This window comes from Capsaspora owczarzaki (assembly GCF_000151315.2).
Source record: "Capsaspora owczarzaki ATCC 30864 unplaced genomic scaffold supercont2.4, whole genome shotgun sequence".
NCBI classification, from domain to species: Eukaryota; class Filasterea; order Ministeriida; family Capsasporidae; genus Capsaspora; species Capsaspora owczarzaki.
The window spans coordinates 1,894,496-1,918,281 of record NW_011887295.1 but is presented as its reverse complement, the minus strand read 5'-3'; the positions used below and the strand labels follow the sequence as shown (position 1 = coordinate 1,918,281).

Genomic DNA, 23,786 nt, shown 5'->3' with positions numbered 1-23,786 from the left:
ATTCATTGTGTGATTTTTGGAGTATTGTCAACTTTAATCTCAATCACACCACTTCCGAGTCAGTTTCGAGATGAGCACAACCGCCAAAGTGGACGACGCAGCCCTTGTTCGGCTGCTGGTAAGGCTGAGGCTGAATGAACTGTGGAGCTGCATTGGACAAGATCGACCCAGGCTCACCCCGCCGTGTTCTCCTTCGCATTGATCATTTTGACTTGGCCCGGGATGCTTGTTCTTGTATTTGTTTTTAGGATGCTGCGATGAGCGAGCTGTCGTGGTGCAGAGCGAGCACGCGTCGCCTGTTTGAGGACATGTCGACTGGCGAGCGATCAGACGAGGTCCTGAAGCTCTTCCGCGACGGACGCATGGCCATTGAGCGGTCATCGGCGGGCTTTGCTCAGGCGATCGCAGCACTGCGCGCGGCGGGAGTCACGTCGCTGCCCGCACAGAGGCTGATCAAGCAGCAGACGACGCGCGCAGAGACGCTCCTCTGGTCGGACGCCGCAGCGCAAGACCACCACGACGCGCCAGGCCAGGTCCAAGCGACACAGCTGATCACCAAGCAGGTGCGCCATTCAGACTGGGAGGTTTCTTGGTGGTGGTGATGATGAGAGGAGTCTGTTTCGCACTCAACGACAATCCATGTACTCGAATCAGATGCACCAGCACGGTAAAGTCATGCACGACGCACTGCAGCGACACTTGAGTCCTGCGTTTCCTCAGGTGGATGCGGCGGCCCCATCCGCTCCAGCAGGAGCAGGAGCAGCAGGAGCAGCAGCATCAAGCTCGCAGCAGATGCTGCTGGTCGACCTGCTCAAAAATGCTCAGATTGCCTTTCCAAAGTAAATGCGATGTGATTGTTGTTTTGACTCTGTGTGCCTGAGGTGTACCCTGTGGATGCTGTTCTCTGGGCTAACTCCCGATTGGTCTCCGCTTGCAGACTCACGATCGCACCGATTGTCGTCAAGCGTCGGCCTGCTCAGTTCACTCCGCACCCGGCGCCGCTGGAAGGTGACGATGCCATGAGTCAGTCAGACCAGGCGTCGGAGGTCGTGTTTGAACACGGGCCGCTGATGCTTTCGGGCTTTCAATTTACCGTCCGCGACGTTTTGAAAGGCCGTGTTTTCTTGCAGCCCTTGCCATTGACACTGTCAACGCGTGCTAGCGAAGTAGTGGCACTGTCGGTAGTAGTGTTTGGCCTCGACGAATCAATGGACGTGAGCTGCAGGCCACAGACCGCTCCAAGAGGCGGTCCTGCGAGCTCATCCATGCTCGACGACTCGGCCGTCCTTCATGGTCGTGGTTCTGCGTACCACATGTATCAGCAGCTCAGCGACTTTGCGACGTCCGTGCTGCCATTGTTCTTCGAACAAGCTTCTGCCAGATCAAGCGCCACCATGCCTCCGCTCTGGCGCCTCTTCCGATGGTTGCACGGATACTACCATCTGACCTCTGCTCGCTGCGGAGCATGCCTTACACATTTGCGGCTCGACGCCGGCGCAGGAACATTGCTGCCGCCGATCTGTCTGATGCCACCCGCCAGCTCCAGCGCCACTCCACACTGCTTCCATCCCCAGTGCGTGAGTTCAACATTTACACAGTCATTCTTGCATTGAACGAGATTGTCCTGAATTGTCTTAAATTAACAACATCCAAACGAAACCACAAATTCCAATGCGGAAAGCTGCACGAGGGTGCATAAGAAAATACAGCATGAGTTCACATCAACCCATAATCCTTGAGATTCTGTTGGAGAATCGTGTCTTTAACGGACATGAAGACAAAGCGAATGTTTTCCGTGTCGGTTGCGCAGGTAAAGTGCGGGTACAACGCTTTGCCGTCCATACGGTTGAGGTCGGCAAACTTGGTCAAGATGAATTCACGAGCATGGTTCCCGTCCTGATCAGCACCTGTGATTTTGAAACCACGCGATTGTGAGGTTGGCAGGACGCTGAGCAGAAGCAGTGGCAGAAAAACAAACAACAACAACAACAACAACAACAACAAAAAAAAAAAAAAGCACGCTCGTACCATCGTATTCTGGGAAGTAGTCTCGGAGGTTGGAATAGCGAATTTTCTCGTCAAAAATGTCAGTCTTGTTCAAGAACAAAATGATGGATGTTTTCGAAAACCATCGGTAGTTGACAATGTTGTCGAATAATCGCAGACTCTCCTTTAACCGATTCTGGAGGAAGAAATCAACAAGTGAGAGACCATTGGTGTCCTTCCGAAATGCAACACGAGGAAAATAAAAAAGCGAGCTCACCTGTGTCTCCTCTTCAAAGAGTTGCTGGTCGTATTCGGACAAGGAGACTAGAAAGATGATTGATGCTACGTTTTCAAAGCAATGAATCCATTTCCGTCGTTCCGATCTGCGCATGAGAGTTCATCATCGACACGGGGGGGGGGTTGCGAAGCGTGAATAACAAAAGCACCACATCAAGCCGTGAATCATTGGCCAAATCAGCGACATACCGTTGCCCTCCCACGTCAATGATGCGGAAGATGGATTTGCTAATCTCAAACTGGTTTTCGACAATGCCCGATGTCGGCACACGCACCCGCAGGACGTCTTGAATGGTCGGAACGTAATCCGCCTCGGCGATGCGGTCTATGCTGTCGAAATAGCTAAACAAAGAAATAATACAAAAGAATGAGAATCCGAGTGCTGCTACACAAGACATCAACACAAGACGAGTTCGAGGGCCACAAAAGACACAAAAAGACATACTATTTGGTCGAGTCGGTAAGTTGGAATTCTCGTGAGCGTCGAAAGCAGCGTTGCACGCCAATATCGGCCCAGAACGCCTTCAAAAAGGCTGCGTCTTCTCGGAACGACTTGTACTGTGCAGCATCGAGTAGAGCGATGCGCTTTGCAGAGTCCTACAAAAACCGGTCGCTTGAAATGAGCACCTCCCAACCGCACGAAAAATCGCATTGCGTTTGCTGAAAAAGTCAGGCTCAGTTCGTTACCTTCAGGTCTTCATTTTCAAAGGCAATGCGCAGATCGACCATGGCGCCAACCAGTGCTTGTGTTGATCGTAGAATGTTCTGGAACACCAAGTGTTTGTATTCCAGGCAATCCTTGGCGTTGAAACCTTCGCCATGAATGATTCGCATCTGCTTGACGAACGTGCTCTTCCCGGACTCTCCGGCGCCTACAAGGATGCAAAAAAATCAATGGTAAGCGTTTTTTACTTCCATGTCCGACTTTCATGTTTCGTTTGCTTTTATGGGCAATGTAGAAAAAGATCTGTAAATCCCAAAATCCAATACAAATCCCAATTCAAAAAAAAAAAAAAAAAAAAAAAAAAGGATTGCTTTTTGGTTTTTATGAAATTTTGCATCGATTTGAGCTTTTGGCGAGAACGACCGCGACGCAAATCTCGAAGGCAGACAAGACTACTTGTCATCCATGTGCGAGTGTCCTTGGTCTCGTCGCGCTTCGCAGAGAGCTCGCTTCGATTTTCCCATCATTCACATAGTCACACTTATGCATTGTTGTGGATTTGTCGCTCCTTTACACTATCAAACCGCAACCTGCGACGCCTCAACCGCGCCTGCTTCCGATGCAGGACTGTGCCCCCCCCCCCTCAGCATGCACAACCATTCAGTTCCAGCCAGCTTGCCGGCATTCGTGTGTGGAGAACCGCACAAAGAACGAGCGAGCTGCCTCTATTCGCATTTTCATTGATGCTCCGCTTCTTCCGGCAGCCAACCACCCCGCCTTCCGTCACGCACAAGTGACTAACTGTACGGCCGCTTTGCCGCTTCAGAATGCAAGGCGGTCGGTGAAGTGACTGACCGAGGAGCAGCAGCTTGATTTCGCGCTTGACAAGCTCGCGTTCCGTCCGCAACTGTTTCGCAATGTCGGCGTCTTGCTGCTGTGCCTCGCGCTCTTCAGCGCTCATACAACACGGCAGGGGCATTTTGGGCGTGACTAGCGTAGTAGTAATGATGGCAAGCAACAGCGGCGGGGGTCAATTCGGATCCTTAAAGAGAGAGAGAAGAAAGCCAAGAATTGAAAATCTGGACTGAATCTGCTTTGAAGTGGATCTACCCGAGTTTGGGTGAATACGCCGGGGTCCCAGAGTGTTGGCGCAGCGAGGTATGTGGGAGATAGTGCTTCAGTCAGTATTCTTGGGGGAGCGATGCGGAACGAATCAAGGGAGGACACAAACGACAGCTCGGATAAACGCAAAGCCGGGGTCCCAGAGTGTTGGCGCAGCGAGGTATGTGGGAGATAGTGCTTCAGTCAGTATTCTTGGGGGAGCGATGCGGAACGAATCAAGGGAGGACACAAACGACAGCTCGGATAAACGCAAAGAACGAGCACTGGCGCAAAAGCTAGGAGATTGTATTAACTGAACGCAACAGAACGAAAAAGAATCGAAGCACAAAACGGGAACAGCAATCAACATCGAAACGGGCCGGGCATTAAGAGGTTGGGCGAGAGAGAGAGAAAGAGAGAGAGAGAGAGAGAGGCGCGATTTCGCTGCGCCACGCTCTCCAGACAAGACGCAGTGACCCAAGGTGAAAAGTGGGAACAGCCAGCACCCGTCCGCCTCACCAAAGAGAACAATTGCTCACAAGAAGAAGGCGAGTGGAGGGCGGTGAGGCCAATAAGAGTTCTTTTGCGGCACGGAAAGGCCGGCGCTGGGAGCTGCTACATAGATGCCAGTGCTTGAGTCTGGGGTCCCTGTCGGGTTGGTGCAGAGAGTCGCTTCTACATTGCCGGAGCATGCATTGTTGGTGTTCTCGCCAGCCTGTTCCTGCTGCTCGTCCGTTTGGGGCGATTCTTCTGCTGCTGTGACTGGCAATGCTGTTCCGGAAGCAATCTCAATGCATCGGAGCAACTCTGCGAGCGGTGCAGTGCTAAAGACCGTCGCTGGGTAGATTCGCGTGTGCCACTTTGGATGTGACATGATTTTGCAGCAGCCAGTGTTGATCACTGGATACTTGAGCAAGAGCTCGTTTGCCAGCACGTCCGGGTAGCACGACGCGCCACGCTCGCCATAGACCTGCGTGATGCATTTCGTGTACGGTGAGTGTGTTGAGTTTGGGGGAAATGCGTCATGGCCGACCAATCGCGCGAGTAGCAGCGGATAGCGGCAGAAACAGCGCGCGTGGGAGAGCGAAAGCTCGGTCTTCCGCCTGCTCTCCGCTCACTGCTCCCCCGAGTGAGGGACTCTACTAGCCTTGCTCCTCTTCTCTTGTCTCGCGCGAGCTCGTCCGACCAGCGAGCCTCGCCAAAGGAGAGCAAACGAACGAGCCATCATCAACGTGGGCCCTCACTCTCTCTCTCTGTCCTTCCCCTCTCTCTCTCTCCGTCGCCCAACGCACTTTCCACGCCACTTCTGCACTTGACGAACAAAATGGTCCCACAGTCCAGCACCAAGCAGTGTGTGTGTGGCTGTCCCCCATTCTCACTCTTCTCCATTCCCCTCTTCTTGTTGTTGTTTTTTGTTTCTACCTCCGACAAAACGCGGCCTGCTTCCAATGCATCATCCCTCATAAGCATGCTTACCGGGTATCCCGAGCATGGATCCGTCATGTCTGCCCAGTGTCCACGCTCGCCCAGCAGCTCACAGACGCGCGATGCCCAGCTCATAAACTAAAATCCAAACAACAAAAAGCAAGCACAACAATCTGAGTCAATGCGAACAACGCAGCGTGCTTGCCGCTATTCCAAGCCAAAGTCCCCCCCCCACCCCATCCCACTCATCATCCCAACTCATCATCATGGATCAGATCAGAGCAGTCCCGCTGGCGTACAATCTCAAGCAGGGCGTCCTTCTCGGCTTCGACTGCAGGACCCATGCCGACAAGGTCGTTCGTCGAGCGCAGAATGACGGGCAGGATGAGCAGACGCTCGCGCTCGAGGGGCTGCGGGAAGACGCGCTGGACTTCGCTGAACATGTACGTGGGGCATGCGTGCACAGAGACCTCCATCGGAGGAGGACGTGGCAGCGCAGAGGCAGTCGTGGATGACGATGGGAGCTGCAGCACTGTCGGCGGAAGGAGCGGCATTTTGGGGAAAAGTGCGAAAGGAAGACTGACTTGACTGAGATTGGGATGCTCAGAAGCTCAGACTCTGTTTCGCTCATGACTTTGCAACAACTACACGAGCAACAAGTGAAACTGACATGGGATGGGCCCCCGAGTCAATCTGGGAACAAACAGCTCAAAAGGTGAAACCGAGATGCTCAAGTTGGTCCACCGACCCTACTGTACCTCGATTTCTGTCTTGTTTTTAAAATCCATGCCAATCTCATCTCAGTCTTTGTTCTTGTTCGTGTTATTTGCTATCGTTGTTTGCTGTTACATGTCTGATGTGACGATGCCAAATTCAGCGTCGCCTGCGAACGTGTCCCTCTCGACCCGATTCCACACATGGCTGAGCGCCGTGCCACTCGCCACGCGAGCAGTGCTGCTCGTGTGCACTGCTGTGTTTGTCTTGGCTGCGACCGGCGCTGTGCCCCAGATTGTCCAACACGGCGCTGCTGCTCCGTACCGCGACTTGACCCAGCGTACGTTCGCCAGTAAAACCCACTGAGCACTGGCACCTCGCTCGTTGCGTTGCGTTAATGCGCATTGGGTTTGAACCTCATTGCTTTGATTTTGTGGCTTGATTGAATTTCGCGGGCAGCTTGGCGGCTGTTCACACACATGCTCATCCACGAGCAACTCTGGCATATTGTGCTCAACATGATGACGTTCGTGCCTCTCGCAGCGGCAAGCGAGCGCGCACATGGATCCATTGCGTTAGTGCTGCTATTGCTAGAATTGTCGTTGCTGGTAAGTCATACGAGGTTGAGAAATTTGGTCTTGACGAAAGTGTTTTCCTCGATTTGGCTCACACTTCAACTACATGTATCTCTCGCTCCATTTTGAATATTCCAATATTCCAATAGGGTGAATTGGTCCATGTGGCGATCGCCGCGCTCTTGCTTGCAGCGGGATTCCCGGCGGCCTACTACACAACCTCCATTGGCATGTCTGGAGTGATCTTCTCGCTGCTGGTTATTAGCATTCATCGAACTGCCAACGCCAGTGCTGCCAACGAGCAGCGCAGCCTGTGTGCCATCTTTACCGTGCCGAGTTCCGTTTACCCATGGTGCGTCATTTGCTGCCAAACGCTGCATGGCTTTCCGGCGAGCAAAAACTCATCCATTTTGGAGGTTTCGGGGACTTTTACAGGGCATTGTTATTGGTCATTCAGGCCTTCATTCCGTCCGTGTCCTTCTTGGGGCATTTATCTGGCATTCTCGTTGGGTATCTTTGTACGCGACATGCCTCTAGCGATCGATTTTTCTGTTTTGGCCCCGATGGAGCACTGACTCTCTCTTTCAATGATGTCTTGTTCCAGTCTGCTTGGGTCTATTCGATTTGATTGTTACCCCACAGTCGATTGTTTCGAGACTTGAGGGATCTGTGCTGTCACAGCGAGGCGGCTTTGTTGCCAGCTCGTCGAGCATTGCCTCTGTGCCTCGCTCCTCTCCATCAAGCATCCTGCATGCATTCCGCAACGGGCTTTCCGAAACATGGGCTTCCTTCAGAGGCGGCCTTCAACACTTGTACGGCTGCCGTTTTGATTCGAGAGGAATTTCGTAAAGCTCACCGATCCTGAATTTGGGTACCTGTAGACGAAATCGCTTGTTCGGGAGCTCACCCCATGCCCACGGCCCTGCCTATTCCAATCTTCCAAGCAACGCTCCCGAGCCCGACGTGGAAGCCGGCGCGTCGGAAAGCGGCGACAAGCGTTTCCCCGGAACCGGACATCGTCTCGGCGGGTGAGAGCGTTCTTCCCAGCGCTCTTTTTTTTGTCATGCTGTGGTGTTTTTGTTTCCTCGTCTGTTGTTTTTCTTTGGCTCCTTTCCATTGTAAGCGTTTAGAGGTGTCGACTCCGATTTGGCTGCGATTTTCAAATTGCATGTTGGTTTATTCGCGCAGCAGGTGTGTCAGAGTCGACAAGAACGACAGCGACGACAAGAAAATATCGCATTCACTATCACTGATAATTACACAGGCCAGACGGGTGCGTGGGCCGGTTGCCACAGGCACGGCTAGCCTTGACGACAAAAGCTCACTCAACGAGTTTGCTGAGTGGCGCAGAAGCTCCCTGACCCAAGCCAATCAGACAATCCAAATGCTCAATCAAGCAGGCTTGCACGTTGATTTCTCGATCGTCGGTTGTCGGGTGGCGTGTCAGGGCATCTCGCACAAACCACCACAATGTTGAACGCTCCGAGAGCAGCTCGACGGTGTTCTGTCCAACGATGCGAGTAGCAATGTAGTAAGCAACAGCCTTTTCAGCTGCCGAAATATGGGGCAGGAAGATTGTCCAGTCCAGCGCATCGAGAAGCAGGCACGAAATAGAATCAAGCCCGTCACGCTCAATGAAATCGAGAGGGCCCTCAGACAGATTGCCGTTGAGAAACATTGCGACAGAATCTGACAGCGCCGGCAAGGTCAATGGTGCCGCTGAAGAAGCAGAGGCAGAGGCTGGCACCGAGGAAGCGCCAAGTTCCAAGTTTGCCATCGGCTCGACAAGCGTCGCGGGGTCACCGGCCGGTGCGACGTGCATCTCCATACAAGACGGCGATTGCTCAATGAGGCGCGATAGTGCGGTCTCAAACACAGCTCTCGGCATGTCACGGGCTGGACCAAGCAGCATGTGCTGGTTTTCATCAGCTTCAACCGGCAAATCGCTGTTGATGTGAAAGATGTTCGGGTCGATTGGAGGCTGAGGCTGGCCCGACAAGAGCTTGCATGCTGGGTCCGGTTTCTCGAGCTGCTTTGGATGCAGGCGCCAGCAAGAGACGCCGTGCACGGTCGAAACTTTCAGAGCAAACAAAACAACACAAATAAGTCTTTGACATGAGCAATAAACAAACAAGATCAGCAACGTGTAATCCTACTCACACATCACATTCTCTCCACTTTCATCAAGCAAGATGTCTTGCCGACGGGCGTTATCAGTTCGGTCTTCCTGCTCGGCTAGGAGGAAGAGGGTCGCGGGGTCTTGGCCGCTCCGAATCGCGCTCTTGGCAGCGGCCCGCGCGCTCTGGTAACTCTTGTCCGCGCAATGTTTCGCAACCTTGCCGAGATAGCTCACTTGAGTAACAAGACAGTGCGTTTTTGGGAGTTCGAGATGACTGGAAGAGATGTGAGCGTGAGAAAGAGGGCTGACGGAACTGGCCGGTTGTTGTTGCACTGAGGCGGTGTGTGCACCAGAAGCTCCACCGCCAGACACTGTGAATCCGGCAGTCACCACAGACATGGGCGCCACTTTGCAAAGTTAGAAATACGAGTGAGTTGACCATTCGATCCGAGCAATGTTTTCGCTTCAGTTTGTCGACATTGAGACTCGGACTTTTCGACCCCAGGTCCGGATAACATTTACACATTTCGCACTGGTTTCTGGGACCCTAGGAAGCAGATTTTTGGCCTTGTTTGCAGAGGGCTTTTGAAAAGCAGGCGAGTCGGCGTCGATCTCGAGCAAATCTCAGACGTTTGGCAATTCCCTTCTTCGCCTTCCCCTCTCCTGTGAAGCACACGAATCTTAATTTCGTGTCTTCATTCACCCAAACGTGATTTTGACTGCAACCCAAACCCTTGCTTTCTCAGTCTATTTTGCTTCGTTTCGTCTCGTCTCATCCAATGCCAGTTGAGAAGCTTCAAGCGGTCGCGCTCCTCGGTTTGTTTTTCCTCTCCTTCCACTCAACCCTCTCGCCACTTCACACTTCGCCCGCCTTGACTTGCACGCTTGTTGAACTTGAGCGTTGTCTCTTGTCTCGCTCTTCAGCCAACAAAATCACAGCCGCCCCGAAACTGCAACAACGAGACGAGATCTCAACTAAAACCCGAGTCACTTGATTTTCCAATCGTGATTCAACCAAAGTCAGATCACAGCTCATACTCACTTTTGTTTTGCTGGATTCATCGTTCACAGAGAAGGACACGAATGGCGATACGATGTGGACGTGGGTCTACCCGGCGCTCGACGCGACCTGGCGCGAGCTGCTCCAGCGCAAGAGCGGTTTGGAGGCGGCGTCCGCCACTGTCGAGCTGCCTGCGTTCGTCTATGGCCGATTCGCAGACACGTACTTTTACATTGTCAACCTGGTGACATCCCCAGGCGCGCCCGAAGGCGAGACGCCGTCACCCGCAGCCCCAGACAGCTCCGATTTGCCAGTCCTGCCCCGCGTATGATTTGCTTCAGTTTCACACTTTTCACGCACGCAAAAGTTGATCTTGCTTTCTCATCGTTGGAATGACTCTGGTTTTGTGATTTTGGTTTGGTTTTTGTGTGGGGGCCAAATGGCAACGTTCAATCACTCAGGTCACGGCCTTCTCTTTGGTGCTGCTCGCCAAGGTCGGGTTTTCTTTTGGTGTTTCGTTTTTCTTTGTGTGTGTGCATGATCACTGACTTGGATTTTGTGTGCGTGTGTGTGTGTGTGTTTTGTCTTTTTCAATGGCGTGCAGGAGTTCCACCCTGAAAAGTACGAGGCGATTGCCCGCCTTTGCGCTGCAGAGTACACTACTTCGAAGGGCAACACGGTCGCCGTTGTCCAAGCGTATCTCAACATCTTCACGCTTGGTCGCCATGGCGACTTTGCGGAGGAGCAGTACGACATTCGCAAGTCGTATCTCGGCGCCTCCTTGAAAAGTAATGACGTTGCGCGAGCTTTGCGAAAACGAATCTTGACAAAGGAGAATCGCTCGGCTCACACTCTCCTCTTCTCTTCCCGTTCTGTAGACGTCATTCAAACCTTTGGCCTCGAAACCATTCTGCTGTACGCTGCATTGCTTCTCAAGAAGAGGGTGGTCGTGTACGCCGACACTCTGGACACACTTTATGATTTTGTTCGGTAAGGACCTCGGCAACCCTTGGATTGCCTCAACCACCGACGCACATATCTGACTGATACGTCCCATTCGGAACGTGTATGTGCAGCCCGCTGCCGTTGCTGGTGTGGCACCGCCAAAACTGGGACTCGCTGCGTCCGTACGTGAGCGTCAACGATTCCGAGCTGGCTGATCTGGCAGCGTCTGGCAACTTTGTCGCCGGCTTTACCGACGAGAACATTGAAAATCACAGCGACCTCTATGATGTCTTTGTGAACGGTAAAAGATAAAAAGCAGGAGAGCAACCGTGAGATTCTGGAATTATCTTTGGAACCAACACTCACCTCTTTTCCGATTATTTTTTGTTTTTCGGTTTTGGACAGTTAATACCAAGTCCGTCAGTCTAGCACCGCATGCACAAGGTATGCGAAAATGCGGTCGTTTCAATCAATTGTCACAGCTTAATTTCATGTTCTCACAAATTTGGTTTTTCATTTCGATTGCAGAATCTCTGGCACTCGGCAAAGTCCACAAGGAGCTGGCAACCTTCCTCACCCAAGTTGCAGCAGACGAGGCCCGCAGCGAGTCTGCCGTTGTGAAGGTACAACACAACGCTGTGTTTTCGTTTTCCATCGCTCTCCACTGGGGTAGCCGTATGCCTCACCGATTGCCCTTTCGTCTTCATCTAGGCTATTGCTGTCCGCACAGGCGAGCTGCTCACGAAAATCCGCTCGCTCACGGACGAGTCGGGCCGTGTCACATACGATTCTCTCAAGGCACTCGAACTTCCTCCGTCCTCGATCAACTTTTTGTGGAATGTGGCCTTGTCGGAAGCCATTGCCCATCCTTGATTCCTTCATGCATGCCAACTGGTTGCTGTCCTATTGCCAGTGACTGGATTGAGTTGCTTGTTGATTGAGCTTTTGTTGATTGATGATGGCTTTTTTTGTTGTAATTTTTGTCTTGTTTTTGTTTCATACATTTGTGCATCCCCTCCATCATGCTTTGCTCCAAGAAAGGCCGTCGTCTGAATGGAGCCAACGTCAGTCAATCTCAGTCTTCTTCTCGACAAATGGAGTCGCTGCAGCATTCTGCGTGGGTGCCATTCACCCTGCCCGGTCGCTCGTACCTCGTCAAGGCCGCGTTCTCGTCCACCAACTATGTTATTCTCATCACGGATCTCGTGCACATGTGGTCCGAGTCCCACCCCGATATCGACCGCCGCAACACGGTAATTCCAAACTCTGAGATTCAAACTTGAAACAATCGCCTCCTCACTCTCATGGCCGTCGCTCACTGGGCCCACTCTGTCATCGCACTATGCCGGGCTGGTGGTTGTAGCAACTCAATCCAGGCATTCGTGCTGGAACCGTTTCGAGAATCATGTCGCTGCTGCGCGAGTCGCTCGAGCAGCAAGATCCAGCAATCCAGTACTCGGTCACGATGATCGAGTCGGCGGCAGCCAGGCGCCAGGGCCATGGCGCCGAAAGCTTGCTCATGCAAGGCCATGCTGATCCCACCTCGGATGGCGGCGCAGATGGAGGCGCTGCTGGCTTTGGAGACGCGGCATTGTATGTTCCAGCGAGTCTCAATGCAAGCCTACTCGCCGCTGGAGGACTGGATGATTACGACTCTGCTGCAGGCCATCGTCGATCGTTGGCATCGTCGAGCTCAACACCATCTGTTGTTCGACCGAGTGAAAAGTGCCGATTTTCCTTTGTCACCGTGTCTGACAAAAAGTTCCGGTTTCACTGGAACTTTGATTGTCGGCTCTGTCCCGACAGTGCAGCGCTACTGTACTTGCATGTGATACAACCGTCGCTGCTGCTTGTGCGAGAACTCACTCTTAAGAATGAGGCCTTGTCGGAGACGTTGCGGCTGAGCAACGAGGACGTGCGATCTCTGCGCAGCTCTCAGGCCCTTGCCCAAAGTATGCTCGAATGAACGTCGATGAGGAAGCGGAAGAGAACGAAGCAAAAAGCAGCGGGCGCGATTGTAGTTGCTGTTGACTGCTGGACACCGAGGTGTGTGGTCTCACAAAAAAATGGGCAACTCTTGTCCTTTTTTTTTTTTTTTTTTTTTTTTTTCCTACTTGATTGACTCGCCTAGGACCAAAACCGACAACCGAAGCACAACGGCAACTGTTCTTCAACCGACAGCACCTTGAACAACATTCAAACCCATCGGTAGGAAGGGTTGGTGTTTGTTGCAGCGGTTGCGGCCTGCATTGACCGAACTGACTTTGCGTTGCATCCCACTCTGCGCAGGATTTGGTCTTTGGATCTCAGTTGCGCACGGTAACTCCCGCCGCCGCGCTCGCTCATCCCACCACGACTCCGCTGTACCGTCAAATCATGGAGCTGCTCCACCCAGTGGCCTCAGCGGACCAGTCTACGTCGATGTCAACTTCGTCCAGCTCGACAGGACCAGCTGGCGCGGTTGCTGAAGCCGTGGTGCACGAGAGCAAGCTGCCAGAGGTGGTGGCTCAGCCGGACATTCCGTCGACATTCGCGGATGTAGACGATGACCTGCTGTCCGTGAGCCAGCAACCAGCAGTAGCCGATGTTGGCGCTCGTACAGCGTCTGCATCGACCATTCCACGACGAGCTCGCGAGGTAAGGGTTGAGAATGGTAGTTTTGAATGATACTTGAGCTTTTTGCGTCGATTCTCAACGTTTCAACCGCATTGGCCAGGCACCACCACAACAACAACAGGTGGTCGCACCACCGGTCGACGAGGTCGAAGAAGGCCTGGCAGAAATCACAAGAATGCGCGAGGAAAAGCTGCGCAAAAAGGAGGCCAAAGAGCGACAGGAAGTTGCCGTCAACCCTAGAGCAAAGCAGCGGCGGTTGTTTTGAGTTGCTCTTCGGGGCACCGCATCGCTTGGTTATATATCAGTTGAGTTGTAGCAAAAAAAAGTATGTTTTTTTTTCTTTTCTTTTCCTCAACAGACACATCGTTCACTCGAAAACGATAACAACAATAACAACGAGAAAGAAATGAGCTAAATTATTCCCATCCGCCGCGCCGAATTGAGGCCCGGTCGATCGAACTTCCACCACCACACTCGGCTCAGTTGACGAGCAACAAAAGCAACCACGCCATGCAGCCAGCGCGGGATTCTTTTTTAGCGCCGAGCACCAGGAGCCATACGGCCGCCACCGCCGCCACCTCGAGCGCCAATACCACGGCCACGGCCTCGCATGCCGCGCCCGCGACCACGGCCACGACCAAGCGCGATGGTTTCTCGCTTCTTGGTGGATTTCTTGGGGACTTCCTCAATGAGCAGCGAGTCCAGTGGCAATGAGTCTGGCAAAATGTAGTGTCGAATGTTGTTTCCTCGTATGCTGAGTGTCTCGAGCGAGACGGGGTCCTTGTTCTTGACCGTGAGTTTGACGTTTCGCAGCATTGTGTTCATCAAGTGATCGACGCCTGTGAGAACAGAGAACGGGGAATGAACGAAAGTGAGCTCAAAAGGGATTGGTTTTGAAGGGAAGCGGCAGCGAATCGCTCAAACCCGGAGCAACCGAACGCAAGCTCTGTGCAGCAGCATTGATGCAGTGTTGATGCAGTGTTGATGGAGCCGAGAGGGAGCCGAGAGGATGGTGAACGAGACGCATGGAAAACCGCCAAATCCATCCCGCTCTCTGCGAGCTGGTGAAGCGCACCACATTGCGCAGCTTGGCATCGGCATCAACATGATCGCTTTTAGCACCACGCATGCGATCGAGCAACGCAAAACTCATTCAGCTGAACCCCGGCCTGAACTCCAAACGGGACGACGCGACAACGATCGCTGCCACAGCGCAACCACGCTCCTCAGCAGCAACAGAGTTCCCCCCGTTCTGGCGAACACTCGACGTGCTACTCCTCGACGCTGTTTGCAAGACTCGACCTGAGCGACCATCCCCTCCCCTCTCAATGAGCCAACACCGACGCCAAAGCCGAGATCTGCTCAACTTTTTTTTTTTTTTTTTTTTTTTTGGGAGTTGATCTCGCTCGCTATCTCTCCAGCTGGATCAGTCCACACGGAAGCAGCAAGCGTCAATCAAGCAGATCAAGCAGCGTGCAAATACAAAGGTCGAAGCAGAGAGGGAGCAGCGCTGGATGGGGACCACGCACCAACGATCGTTCCTTGGACGACTGTTCCGTTCTTGAGCTCCACAATGACCGTCTCAGAGACGAGTCGCATCAGAAAGCGGACGAGCTTCATGGTCTGAAAAAAAAAGAAAGAAAAGAAAGAAAAATGAAGAGTAATCCTGCATTCAAGTTGTAGTGATATCTTGAGGTGATGCGAATGACAGAGCAGTACAGTAATGATCGAACATTTTTACTGACGCTTTGAACAGAATGTTTTTGCTCGAAACAAGATTGTTATTGTTGTTGTTGAACAAAAAAAAAAAGGCGCTCGGACATTGTGCGCCAACCCAAGGGCAGCATCAAACGCCACAAAACACCACAAGAGAAAGACCATACACAAAAAGAGAGCGAAGAGGAAAAAAAAACCAAAAAGGAATCAAAACAACAAGCAATGGCGCAGACTCAAAGCTCCACGCCCTGCTCGAGGGAACGGGATGTAATCTAGAAATGTTGAGCGACGTTTGTTTTATTCGTCAGCAGTGGCAGCCTCAGCCTCAGCCTCAGCGCCGTTGCTCGAGGCGCCAGCGGCCAGAAGGGAAGCAACCTGCTCCTTGAGCTTGGCGACCTCAGCCTTGAGCGAGGCAACGTCAGCCTGGAGCGACTCGACGGCAGCGTTGTTGGCACTGGACGACGCGGCAGCGGGTGCCGATCGGGCAACCGACGACGAGGACGACGACGAAGAAGAGGACGACGACGACGACGAAGCAGCCGGGGCAGGGGCAGACGAGCCAACCACCTTCTTGGGGGCGGACGAGACAAAGGTCTTGGCAGCGGGGGCCTGGAAACCGTCTCGGAGCGAGATGGTCTTGGGGTTGGCGTTCTGGCCAGCCCACCACTCGTCAGCGGTCAGGGACGCCTCGTAGGCGTACGTGTCGGGGAAGAGGTCGGCCTGGAAGGTCTCAGACTTGCGGGGCACAGTGAAGCTGATGGGCTCGCAGAGGCCAGAGGCGTGGAGCTTGTAGAAGCGGGCAACCTCGCACTGGGCAATGTTGCAGCCGCGCTTGGGCATGAAACCGTGGCCGCGCTGAGGGGTGTTGGACTTGTACTCGGAGAGGAAGTAGGCGTTGATCTTGGAAGGGCCCTCAGAGTCGTCAATCTCATAGTAGCGGATGTTGCCGTCACCCTTGCCAGCAAGGTACATGACGTTGATGTCGGGGTCCCAGTACGAGAGGAGGACACCCGACGAGGTGTCAATGTTCTCAATCTTGACGGGGTTGGAGAGGTCGCTGGCGTCCCAGAGGGCGTACTGGCGCTCGGAGGTCTTGGAGAAACCAGTGGTGAACAGCGCCTTCTTGTCAGCGAGGAAGGTGACGCGCGAGGCCTTGGAGCCGTCGTGGCCCTTGCCCTCCTGGACAATCTCGCCAGAGCGGGGGTCGAGGATGCGGATCTTCTTGTCCTTGCAGGTGGTGGCGAGGAGCGAGCCGTCGAGGTTGAACGACATCGTGTAGATCGTGTCCGTGTGGCCCTCGATGGCGCGGAGCTCCTGGCCGGTGGCAACGTTCCAGACCTTGATCAAAAAGTCAAACGCAGACGAGAGCAGAATGTTCTCGGCAGTGGGGTGCCAGAGCACCTGACCAATCTTGCGATCGTGAGCGGCAATCTCGAGGAGGGGCTCCGACAGGTCCTCAGTCAGGCCGCCTTCTGGGATCTCCCACAGGCGAATGCAGCAGTCATCGGCGCACGAAGCTGCGGGGGGTAAAACAGAAACAAACGGAAAAGAAGAAAGGAAAGAAGAAAGCATTAAAGCCGAAAAAAAACGAAAAAATAAAAATAATAAAAAATCAAACAGTTTCAAAGTGAGTTTCAATTGGCAAAAAAAAAAAAAAAATCAAACAAAATAAAATAGTCGGTTTGTTCGTTTTTTTTTTTTTGTTTTTTTTTTTTTGGACGAATCGCTCTCCAGTCATCACCGCATCGCTCGTCTCCCACTACAGCGATCGCCACACTAGAGATTGACAAGTGCACATCCCTATGGGGCTTGGGAGGCCCGAGCTGCCGCTGCTGCTTTGCCACACTGTGATTGTTTTGCCTTGTTTTTTTTCTTTTCTTTTTTTCCCTTTGTTTGCATTGTTGTTTTTGTTCCACAGTTTCGCTCAAGAAGGCAACTCTTTGAATAAAAAAATGTTTTTTTTGTTTTTCTGCTTTTTGTGTAGTTTCGATCGCAGCACATGCGCAAAGAACGCGCAGTGAAACGGCGATGAGAGGCAGATGGCAAGGTGTGTGATGCAGAGATGGAGGACGTTGCTGCCCGCGAGCTGCAGGAGCGGCGGGAAGCGCCAGATCCGGCTGCAGAGAACGTGCCGCTTCAAACGCACTTGAGTCGCCTCACGAAAATAAAAAAAATAATAATAAAAATAAAAAATAAAAAAAAACGGCGATCCGACAATTGATCAAAAAAACAACCAGAACTCAAGTCGACTTTCTGCAGACACACGGTTGGGCCGCAAGAAGGACAAGGAGCGAGGTCGCAGAGTAGAGAAGAATGGAAAGAACGGATTTGCACAGCGAACGGCAGAGATGGCCGATCAGAAGGGGCAGCAGTAGCAGAAAACAAAACAACAAACAAAACCTCAAAACCGCGAAAATTAAAAAATAAAAAAAAAATAAAAAAAATAAAAAAAAAGGGGAGATCTTGATCAGATCTTGATCAGAGCGAGGCAAACGACAAAGAGGGACGACGACGTAGAGGAGGGGAAGAGAGGTTACGCACCGATGACGTTGTCGTTGAAGGGGTTCCAGGCAATGTCCTGGACGGCACCGCGGTGGCCAGTGACCTTGCCCTTGTCCGCGGCAACCTTGCCGGTCTGATTGAGGGCGATGACCTGGAAGGCACCACCGCCAGCAGCCTCAAGCACGATGGCGACAAACTTGGGGTTGACGACGCAAAAGTCGCGATCCCATGCGTTGCGAGTGACGCGGATGCCGTCGTAGCAGCTATCGCGCTTGTTGGGCGCGCCAAAGACGTGGCGGAACTTGGATGAGCGAACAACTCGAGACATGACTTTTGTTTCCTTTTCTTTCAAAATGGACTGAACTAACTGAACTGCACACTTGCCTATTCGGAAATAGCAAGTCATGATTCTGAAGAGTGAAAAAAAAATGTGTGATGTGCTGTGTGATTGTTTGTTTTGTTGTTGCTTGGAAATTGACATTCAAAGAACGGGGAGAAGAAAAGCCGGGAAGCGAGTAAAATCTTGATTTGCACACACACACAACACCGTGTGCATCACAGGGGTCGCCCTTCGCGCGAATAGATTCAGCTCCCAAATAAACAGTGCTACCTATTCTATCGTGTGTCTTCATCACCTGCAGCTACCCTGGCTGGAGTTCACTCTTTTTCGATTCATTCTGCAATTCTACAATGGTTTGTCCCAAACGAGCTTCGTTGGACCCACCGCTGGGCTCGGTTCCAACAAAAGCCTCACCGTTGTTCCTGCCAACTCTTTGACCACCACGTTTGATAGAAATTCCGCTTCTGTGGTGATCTGGACTGCCCCGACTGGGTTCTCGCCGAGATTTCGCTGCTCTCAAAGATGGTAACGCTAGGCCGCCGCCGCTCTCTTCCTCCAGCCGTTCTCCATCGCGCTCCAGCCGTTCTCCGCGCTTCCGTCTAGAATCGCTTGTTGTGGCGAGTCAGTAGGACGGACACGGGGGTGGGGTGGATGCGGTTCTGAGCCGACAAACCAGAGATCTTTCCATTGTCACTTGACTCGTTTCCCATTCATCATCATCACTCCGCTCCACTCTCCCCCAAACGCACTCATGATCTCACAATCACCTTGGATGTCGTTGCGTGGTTCAGACTTCCGTCAAGATGAAGCTTCTGGTCGTCCAAGTCATCGACAGCATCATTGGTGGAAACATTGATGTGAGTTTCGCTTCATCGTGCGTCAATCTTGATTGTTTGTCCCCCCCCCCACCATGTCCTGACGTCTCGTTTTCAATCGTGGCAGTACAACAAAGTGTTCAAGCTGACTTCTGATGCGAAATACGGTTGGTTTGCGAGTCGAGAATGTGGCGGAATTGCAATTCGTTCCAAATTCTGACTATGCTCTCGCGTTCAACCGTCATCACACAGAGCTCTCGGATGTCAAGGCCTCGATTGCTGCCATTTCCTTCATTATCAGCTCGTCCAGCAAGTATGCTGTCGATGGCGAGTCTCTGTCGAACGAGTTGCAGCAGCTCGGTTTGCCGAAAGGTAAAGGGGAAACTCTACGACGACTCCTTCTCCTACTAGAAACCTCCCGCACTCACCATTCCACTCTATGGACTCCAGAACACGCCGGTGCATTGTGCCGTGCCTACGCCGACAGTCTGGACAAGCTGCAGACTCTCTTCAAGGCCCAATCGTTGCGCCGTGAGTTTTTCGACTTTGCTTGTCTGTCTGTTGTGTTGTTTCATTCTGCTTACTCCTTTTTGTCATCTCGACGCCAGTCCCTACGCTGAAGGACTCGCAATGGCGCGTGGACTACCTCCTGAGCTCGAGCGAACTTGAAGTACGACAACAATTGTCAAACATTCAGCGCTCTTGGCTTGGTTGCTCACTTTTTATCAACCTCGACCCACAGACCATTGCCGAACCCTCGGTCACGCTGAACCTGACGTTGGAGACTGCCGTCCCGAAGCAAACCAAGAAGAAGCCGGCCGAGCTCAACGCTGACGGCGAGGCGGTGGCTTCGCAAGAAGCAGAGCAAGCACAGACTGTGACGAGCAACGTGGCATTTGAGATCTCTTCGGACAAGTTCCGTTTGCTATTTAGCGGTAAGGAGTTTGTTGATTGCTGCCCAGTCGATGATGGAAAAACAACCCCAGGCTCAAGGTCTCACGGCAAATTGGATCAAAACACAGAGCTGAAGCACGCACACGATGTCTTGAGCGCAGTGTAGGAGGCCATTTCTTTGTTAATCTGTTGTATTGTTGTAGTTCTTGGTGTTTGTGCTTATTTCCCAGTGCTTTGTTTGCTTCAAAAAAAAAAAGTTGCAACTCGAAAATGTCAAAATAGCGTTATCTTTTGTCAACAACTTATTGTCTTCCGCGAAGGAACTAGTCCTTGTGGAATATCACAACCAAGCCCAAAACACCTAGTAGTACAAATTTCAATTGCGGGTATGCGTTCATGATGATGGTCAGCATCCCGACGTAAGGAATAAATCTGCAGATTCGGGAGCAACAACACCACGATGCTGTGAGTCTGGCGTACTCTGTCAAGTCCCTCTCCCTTCAAACCCTTCTGTCTGCCTTACCCTCGAGCGCGGCCCACAACGTCCTCTTGCTTCAGCCATAGCTGGCCTTGTGCGTACAGACCCCGATCGTCGATCGTGTTATTGTCGCCCTTGGTCAGGAATTTCACTGTGCCGTCCAGACTGCGAAACAACGAAAACAAGAAGGCGCAGGGGTTGACGTGTGAGTGTAAAATCACACAATCTGGAACGAAAGCAAAAAACAACAACTGCTCCGTGCGGATGTGACTGCACGAGTTTACCTCTCGTGGACCTTGAGCACACGGTGCACTATCGGAATATCGCGCCCTGAGATTTTGAAGACGACAATCTCGCCAACGCGGATGGGATCGGTTGCGTCGTTGGTGAGGAAGAGCAGATCGCCTCGCTGGAGGCCTGGCAGCATACTCCCACTGAACAGACCATCGTCGTCGTCGTCGTCGCAATTGCACAAACAAAACAAGTGAGATCAATACACGACACAAAACGACGATGAGCACGACACAAAACGACGATGAGCGTGCTCGTCGTAGTATGAGTTCAAACCTGAGGACGACAACGATCGGTGACTCGCTGCCAGTGTAGACCATCAGTCCCTTCCAGATCATGAGCGCCGACGCGACGATCATTGCAAAGTTGAGGAATTGGAGCACCGTCTGTTATCAACAGTCAGCAGTCAGCAGTCAGCAGTCAGCAGTCAGCGCCAAGCCACGTCAGAGTGCAGTGCTGTGCTGGTCGATTGGAGATCTCCATCCCTCAACCGCCCCGCCCCCCGCCAACTCCACCCTCACTCAACCAGCCAATGGACACCCCCAACAGGTCGGACATCTAGTAGTTTGCCGAGCTCGGCTTGGGCTTACGTCGCGCTTGTTTGGCCCGAGTGAGAAGGCGTCGAGCAAACCCATATCTGTGCTTGTCGGTCTGAGCCTGTGTGAAACAAAAGTGCGACTGAGAAACACACACAAAAAAGCAACTTAACGAAAAGCGCATGGTTGCAACAATAATGGATGTGATGTGGATGTGGAGCAGCAGACTGAACGCTAAGCATTGAAACACCAGAAGCGGATTCACAATGCCAAAGCCCTCACGATCGTGATCGTGCTGTTGTAGTGCTGCAGTGTTGGAGTGCACTCAAACACTGTTCGACTTGTAGTTGATTGCAGTTACGCTCCACCTCAGTTCGCTCGGCGGTTGGCATCGAAAATACCTCAGAACGCTCAGAACGCTCAGACTCAACCAAAACCAAGCCAAACCAAACCAAAGCAACTGAGCTTTGGGTGTGAATCAAAGCAAACACAAGACTCACTGCTGTTGCAAGCATAACCCAACCTGCTCAGAACCTGATTTTCCCGCCAAAAACCCAAAACGGCTCAGGTTCAGTCTTTTTCCCCTTTTTCCCCGTCTGCCAAATGGCCACGCCGCCCGGGCAGCGACCTCAGCTGCAGCAACAACAGCAACAACAGCAGCAACAGCAGTCGCCACCGCGGCCGTCGATCTTCCGCGACCTGCGCGATCGTGAGCAGTCACCCAACGCCCCTGCCCGCCAGCCACCGAGCTTCCATGGCTCAGTGCCCATGACGGCGGGCTTCTCCGGGCCACCCGCGTCCGCATCGTCAGCGACATTGGCATCATCGCTGGCGTCCATGACTCCAGGTGGCTACTCGAGCTACAACCAAAGCGCAGCAGCAGCAGCAGCAGCAGCAGCCAACCATGCAGCCGCAATGGCAGCCATCACAGCCGCAGCCGCTGCAGCCGTCGGGCAGCTCTTCTCGTCACCACTCGCACAGGCCCAGACTCAGCAGCAGCTGCAAGGCCCAGGGCGGTGCCTGGAACAGCGCGCAGCCGCCACCTGGCCGGGCGGCGTCCTCGTTCCCGTCCTCTGCCGGTGGGATGACCACCACTACTACTACGACTACTACTACTACAACAACAAGCCTACCATCATCTGCTCCTCCAGGTCAAGCGCAGTCCATGATGGCTGGTGGGTTTGCCGCGTCGTACTCGAGCGATCGCCAAGCGACCATTCCCCCGTTCCTGGGCGCTCCGAATGCTGCTGCTGGTGCTGCTGGGGCTGCTGGTGCTGCTGGTGCTGTGCCAATGTCGGCTGCTCAAGTCCAGATGCAACCGCAGCAGCAGATGCAGCTCCAAGCCAGCCGCGGCGCTCATCCGTCCACACCGGCTGCCCCAACTGCTGCTGCTGCTGCTGCAGGTGCGAGTGCTGGAGAGCGCAAGCTCCCAGGCAAGGACGTGATTCTCGGCCAAATCACAAAGCTCGAGAGCGACATTGGCGAGCTCGAGCAGCAAATTGCATCCCTGCGAGAGACGGACGACAAGGTACTCGAAACTCGTCTTGCGATTCTGTTTTGAAAGTTGTCTCGGCTCGATCCTGACTGTTGGTGTGCTTGGATTTGTTCTTGGATTTGTTCTTGGTGGTATTTGTTGTTGGATCAGAGCGCTCAGAGCGAAGAGGTGGCTCGAGAGCGCCTTGCACTGGAAGCCGCATCGGAGGCAGAACGCGCTCTGCCCGCCAAAGTCCAGTCAATCCAGGACGACGACACGCTCACAATCGTTGAAAAGATCTACAAGTCCAACCGCACCATTGCCTCTGGATCGCAAGTGTTGCCAGTCCCTGCCTACATGCAACCGTCGGATTTGCCGTCCTATCGCGGCGTGATTGAAAACCACCATCGGGTGCGTCCACGACTGATGGGCGCGCTGCACATGCGTCGACAGGCCACCGAGCGCAAAGTCACCGAACTCCGAACCGAGTACGATACGCTTCTGGCCCAATGGCAGGAGCGTCTTCGCGTCGAGGATTCCAATCCAAAGAAAATGTGAGTCCTGCTACCTACCTTTCCGACTTGCGAACGCGTTGTGTTTCTGTTTGGTTGTTTGTTGTTAAAGTTGTTGTGGAAATCTCACGACTCGTTGCAACTCGTTCTGCGGGGGGCCGCGCAATGCACACCACCAATGCAACAGAAGTCGAGATGCCAAATTCCGAGAATTTTACGAGTCCCAGTTCCCAGAAATGTTCCAGCGAGAAAAGCGGTCTGGACGCCAGACAGATGCAGCTCGTAGCGATGCCGAGTTTGACCGCATCATGCTCAATCTTCTTGCTGAGACCGCTGTATGTTTCGGATGAACGTGATTGTTTGCCAATGGTGATTCATGCGCTCATTCCTTTTTTGTTTGTGTGTGTGTGTGGGGGGGGGGTTCGTTTTGTCGTTGCGATGCACACCTGCAAAACTCTCATCTATTAGGGCGACGATCGTCACGTCAAAACACTGGCAGTCGTCACCAACATGATCCTGGATCCGTACGAAAAGCAACGGCTGCGCTACGACAACCGCAATGGCCGCATTCTTGACAGCGTCTCCCTTGAGAAGGAGCGCAAGTTTGTGTGCGTTTGGTCCGATGAAGAAAAGGCAATTTTCAAGCAAAAGTGAGTTTGACCAATCCGAAACGCGTTGCACGCGCAATTCAGTGATGTTGTTGTTGTTGTTTTTGTAGCAGGAGTAGTAGTAGCTGCTAATTCTGAGCCTCAATGATTGTTTTAGGTTTTTGTTGCACCCCCAAAA

At 52.8% G+C, this 23,786-nt stretch overlaps 12 protein-coding genes across 12 annotated transcripts; 6 read left to right on the top strand and 6 right to left on the bottom strand.

Moving 5' to 3' along the window:
• Nucleotides 1–3: 3 nt before the first annotated feature.
• On the top strand, nt 4–1,659 carry CAOG_03396 (hypothetical protein). The gene is made up of 4 exons (XM_004364178.2): nt 4–118; nt 249–563; nt 655–839; nt 938–1,659. Exons 1-4 carry the CDS (start codon nt 71–73, stop codon nt 1,611–1,613), a joined length of 1,224 nt encoding a protein of 407 aa, XP_004364235.1. The 5' UTR covers nt 4–70; the 3' UTR covers nt 1,614–1,659.
• CAOG_03395 (GTP-binding protein alpha subunit) lies at nt 1,620–4,023 on the bottom strand. The gene is made up of 7 exons (XM_004364177.2): nt 3,803–4,023; nt 2,971–3,155; nt 2,729–2,880; nt 2,473–2,625; nt 2,264–2,369; nt 2,029–2,182; nt 1,620–1,907 (listed from the first exon to the last, which is right to left on the bottom strand). The coding sequence occupies exons 1-7, from the start codon at nt 3,924–3,926 to the stop codon at nt 1,717–1,719; spliced, it is 1,065 nt and encodes a 354-aa protein (XP_004364234.1). The 5' UTR covers nt 3,927–4,023; the 3' UTR covers nt 1,620–1,716.
• A 438-nt stretch (nt 4,024–4,461) lies between these two features.
• Nucleotides 4,462–6,052, bottom strand: CAOG_03394 (hypothetical protein). Its single transcript, XM_004364176.2, has 3 exons — nt 5,773–6,052; nt 5,525–5,611; nt 4,462–5,018 (listed from the first exon to the last, which is right to left on the bottom strand). The coding sequence occupies exons 1-3, from the start codon at nt 6,025–6,027 to the stop codon at nt 4,584–4,586; spliced, it is 777 nt and encodes a 258-aa protein (XP_004364233.1). The 5' UTR covers nt 6,028–6,052; the 3' UTR covers nt 4,462–4,583.
• A 235-nt stretch (nt 6,053–6,287) lies between these two features.
• CAOG_03393 (hypothetical protein) lies at nt 6,288–7,907 on the top strand. Its single transcript, XM_004364175.2, has 6 exons — nt 6,288–6,527; nt 6,647–6,795; nt 6,912–7,114; nt 7,198–7,280; nt 7,367–7,574; nt 7,644–7,907. The coding sequence occupies exons 1-6, from the start codon at nt 6,323–6,325 to the stop codon at nt 7,792–7,794; spliced, it is 999 nt and encodes a 332-aa protein (XP_004364232.2). The 5' UTR covers nt 6,288–6,322; the 3' UTR covers nt 7,795–7,907.
• Nucleotides 7,908–8,083: 176 nt separating this feature from the next.
• CAOG_03392 (hypothetical protein) lies at nt 8,084–9,280 on the bottom strand (the record flags this gene model as incomplete). Its single annotated transcript, XM_004364174.2, has 2 exons — nt 8,084–8,838; nt 8,941–9,280. 2 exons carry the CDS (start codon nt 9,278–9,280, stop codon nt 8,084–8,086), a joined length of 1,095 nt encoding a protein of 364 aa, XP_004364231.1.
• A 356-nt stretch (nt 9,281–9,636) lies between these two features.
• Nucleotides 9,637–11,842, top strand: CAOG_03391 (hypothetical protein). Its single transcript, XM_004364173.2, has 9 exons — nt 9,637–9,697; nt 9,953–10,206; nt 10,343–10,375; nt 10,486–10,669; nt 10,760–10,871; nt 10,958–11,127; nt 11,232–11,270; nt 11,355–11,449; nt 11,538–11,842. The coding sequence occupies exons 1-9, from the start codon at nt 9,661–9,663 to the stop codon at nt 11,697–11,699; spliced, it is 1,086 nt and encodes a 361-aa protein (XP_004364230.1). The 5' UTR covers nt 9,637–9,660; the 3' UTR covers nt 11,700–11,842.
• A 72-nt stretch (nt 11,843–11,914) lies between these two features.
• Nucleotides 11,915–13,768, top strand: CAOG_03390 (hypothetical protein). The gene is made up of 5 exons (XM_004364172.2): nt 11,915–12,079; nt 12,190–12,778; nt 12,958–13,034; nt 13,116–13,463; nt 13,543–13,768. Exons 1-5 carry the CDS (start codon nt 11,921–11,923, stop codon nt 13,705–13,707), a joined length of 1,338 nt encoding a protein of 445 aa, XP_004364229.1. The 5' UTR covers nt 11,915–11,920; the 3' UTR covers nt 13,708–13,768.
• CAOG_03389 (hypothetical protein) lies at nt 13,753–15,089 on the bottom strand. Its single transcript, XM_004364171.2, has 2 exons — nt 14,972–15,089; nt 13,753–14,281 (listed from the first exon to the last, which is right to left on the bottom strand). Exons 1-2 carry the CDS (start codon nt 15,060–15,062, stop codon nt 13,977–13,979), a joined length of 396 nt encoding a protein of 131 aa, XP_004364228.1. The 5' UTR covers nt 15,063–15,089; the 3' UTR covers nt 13,753–13,976.
• A 98-nt stretch (nt 15,090–15,187) lies between these two features.
• CAOG_03388 (coronin) lies at nt 15,188–18,024 on the bottom strand. The gene is made up of 2 exons (XM_004364170.2): nt 17,700–18,024; nt 15,188–16,675 (listed from the first exon to the last, which is right to left on the bottom strand). Exons 1-2 carry the CDS (start codon nt 17,986–17,988, stop codon nt 15,456–15,458), a joined length of 1,509 nt encoding a protein of 502 aa, XP_004364227.1. The 5' UTR covers nt 17,989–18,024; the 3' UTR covers nt 15,188–15,455.
• Nucleotides 18,025–18,332: 308 nt separating this feature from the next.
• CAOG_03387 (hypothetical protein) lies at nt 18,333–20,003 on the top strand. Its single transcript, XM_004364169.2, has 9 exons — nt 18,333–18,353; nt 18,454–18,525; nt 18,792–18,857; nt 18,943–18,982; nt 19,068–19,187; nt 19,266–19,346; nt 19,424–19,485; nt 19,558–19,750; nt 19,838–20,003. The coding sequence occupies exons 1-9, from the start codon at nt 18,351–18,353 to the stop codon at nt 19,873–19,875; spliced, it is 675 nt and encodes a 224-aa protein (XP_004364226.2). The 5' UTR covers nt 18,333–18,350; the 3' UTR covers nt 19,876–20,003.
• CAOG_03386 (signal peptidase 21kDa subunit) lies at nt 19,981–21,151 on the bottom strand. The gene is made up of 5 exons (XM_004364168.2): nt 21,069–21,151; nt 20,755–20,864; nt 20,472–20,621; nt 20,233–20,352; nt 19,981–20,141 (listed from the first exon to the last, which is right to left on the bottom strand). Exons 1-5 carry the CDS (start codon nt 21,111–21,113, stop codon nt 20,033–20,035), a joined length of 534 nt encoding a protein of 177 aa, XP_004364225.1. The 5' UTR covers nt 21,114–21,151; the 3' UTR covers nt 19,981–20,032.
• A 446-nt stretch (nt 21,152–21,597) lies between these two features.
• Nucleotides 21,598–23,740, top strand: CAOG_03385 (hypothetical protein; the record flags this gene model as incomplete). The annotated part of the gene is made up of 6 exons (XM_004364167.2): nt 21,598–21,979; nt 22,008–22,542; nt 22,660–23,042; nt 23,188–23,335; nt 23,469–23,602; nt 23,719–23,740. The coding sequence occupies exons 1-6, from the start codon at nt 21,618–21,620 to the stop codon at nt 23,738–23,740; spliced, it is 1,584 nt and encodes a 527-aa protein (XP_004364224.1). The 5' UTR covers nt 21,598–21,617.
• Nucleotides 23,741–23,786: the final 46 nt, after the last annotated feature.

Bases quoted from the DNA above. Each gene is read 5' to 3' on its own strand.
- CAOG_03396 (XM_004364178.2), top strand. From the start codon at position 71: ATGAGCACAACCGCCAAAGTGGACGACGCAGCCCTTGTTCGGCTGCTG. The intron at 564-654 runs GTGCGCCATTCA...TACTCGAATCAG, and splicing joins CACAGCTGATCACCAAGCAG to ATGCACCAGCACGGTAAAGT. The intron at 840-937 runs GTAAATGCGATG...CTCCGCTTGCAG, and splicing joins GCTCAGATTGCCTTTCCAAA to ACTCACGATCGCACCGATTG.
- CAOG_03387 (XM_004364169.2), top strand. The intron at 18,983-19,067 runs GTTGGTTTGCGA...GTCATCACACAG, and splicing joins GACTTCTGATGCGAAATACG to AGCTCTCGGATGTCAAGGCC. The intron at 19,347-19,423 runs GTGAGTTTTTCG...TCTCGACGCCAG, and splicing joins CAAGGCCCAATCGTTGCGCC to TCCCTACGCTGAAGGACTCG.
- CAOG_03395 (XM_004364177.2), bottom strand. From the start codon at position 3,926: ATGCCCCTGCCGTGTTGTATGAGCGCTGAAGAGCGCGAGGCACAGCAG. The intron at 2,626-2,728 runs GTATGTCTTTTT...TTCTTTGTTTAG, and splicing joins CTTACCGACTCGACCAAATA to CTATTTCGACAGCATAGACC. The intron at 1,908-2,028 runs GTACGAGCGTGC...TCAAAATCACAG, and splicing joins CTACTTCCCAGAATACGATG to GTGCTGATCAGGACGGGAAC.
- CAOG_03394 (XM_004364176.2), bottom strand. From the start codon at position 6,027: ATGCCGCTCCTTCCGCCGACAGTGCTGCAGCTCCCATCGTCATCCACG. The intron at 5,612-5,772 runs GTACGCCAGCGG...TTTGGATTTTAG, and splicing joins AGGACGCCCTGCTTGAGATT to TTTATGAGCTGGGCATCGCG. The intron at 5,019-5,524 runs GTAAGCATGCTT...TGCATCACGCAG, and splicing joins ATCCATGCTCGGGATACCCG to GTCTATGGCGAGCGTGGCGC.
- CAOG_03389 (XM_004364171.2), bottom strand. From the start codon at position 15,062: ATGAAGCTCGTCCGCTTTCTGATGCGACTCGTCTCTGAGACGGTCATT. The intron at 14,282-14,971 runs GTGCGTGGTCCC...CTGTTCTCACAG, and splicing joins CGTCCAAGGAACGATCGTTG to GCGTCGATCACTTGATGAAC.
- CAOG_03390 (XM_004364172.2), top strand. From the start codon at position 11,921: ATGGAGTCGCTGCAGCATTCTGCGTGGGTGCCATTCACCCTGCCCGGT. The intron at 13,035-13,115 runs GTAGGAAGGGTT...CACTCTGCGCAG, and splicing joins AACAACATTCAAACCCATCG to GATTTGGTCTTTGGATCTCA. The intron at 13,464-13,542 runs GTAAGGGTTGAG...CGCATTGGCCAG, and splicing joins TTCCACGACGAGCTCGCGAG to GCACCACCACAACAACAACA.
- CAOG_03393 (XM_004364175.2), top strand. From the start codon at position 6,323: ATGTCTGATGTGACGATGCCAAATTCAGCGTCGCCTGCGAACGTGTCC. The intron at 7,115-7,197 runs GTGCGTCATTTG...GGACTTTTACAG, and splicing joins CCGAGTTCCGTTTACCCATG to GGCATTGTTATTGGTCATTC. The intron at 7,281-7,366 runs GTACGCGACATG...GTCTTGTTCCAG, and splicing joins CATTCTCGTTGGGTATCTTT to TCTGCTTGGGTCTATTCGAT.
- CAOG_03391 (XM_004364173.2), top strand. From the start codon at position 9,661: ATGCCAGTTGAGAAGCTTCAAGCGGTCGCGCTCCTCG. The intron at 10,670-10,759 runs GTAATGACGTTG...CCCGTTCTGTAG, and splicing joins TCTCGGCGCCTCCTTGAAAA to ACGTCATTCAAACCTTTGGC. The intron at 11,271-11,354 runs GTATGCGAAAAT...TTTCGATTGCAG, and splicing joins TCTAGCACCGCATGCACAAG to AATCTCTGGCACTCGGCAAA.
- CAOG_03388 (XM_004364170.2), bottom strand. From the start codon at position 17,988: ATGTCTCGAGTTGTTCGCTCATCCAAGTTCCGCCACGTCTTTGGCGCG. The intron at 16,676-17,699 runs GTGCGTAACCTC...TACCCCCCGCAG, and splicing joins CTTCAACGACAACGTCATCG to CTTCGTGCGCCGATGACTGC.
- CAOG_03386 (XM_004364168.2), bottom strand. From the start codon at position 21,113: ATGGGTTTGCTCGACGCCTTCTCACTCGGGCCAAACAAGCGCGAC. The intron at 20,865-21,068 runs GTAAGCCCAAGC...TGTTGATAACAG, and splicing joins TCGGGCCAAACAAGCGCGAC to ACGGTGCTCCAATTCCTCAA. The intron at 20,622-20,754 runs GTTTGAACTCAT...TGGTCTGTTCAG, and splicing joins CCGATCGTTGTCGTCCTCAG to TGGGAGTATGCTGCCAGGCC.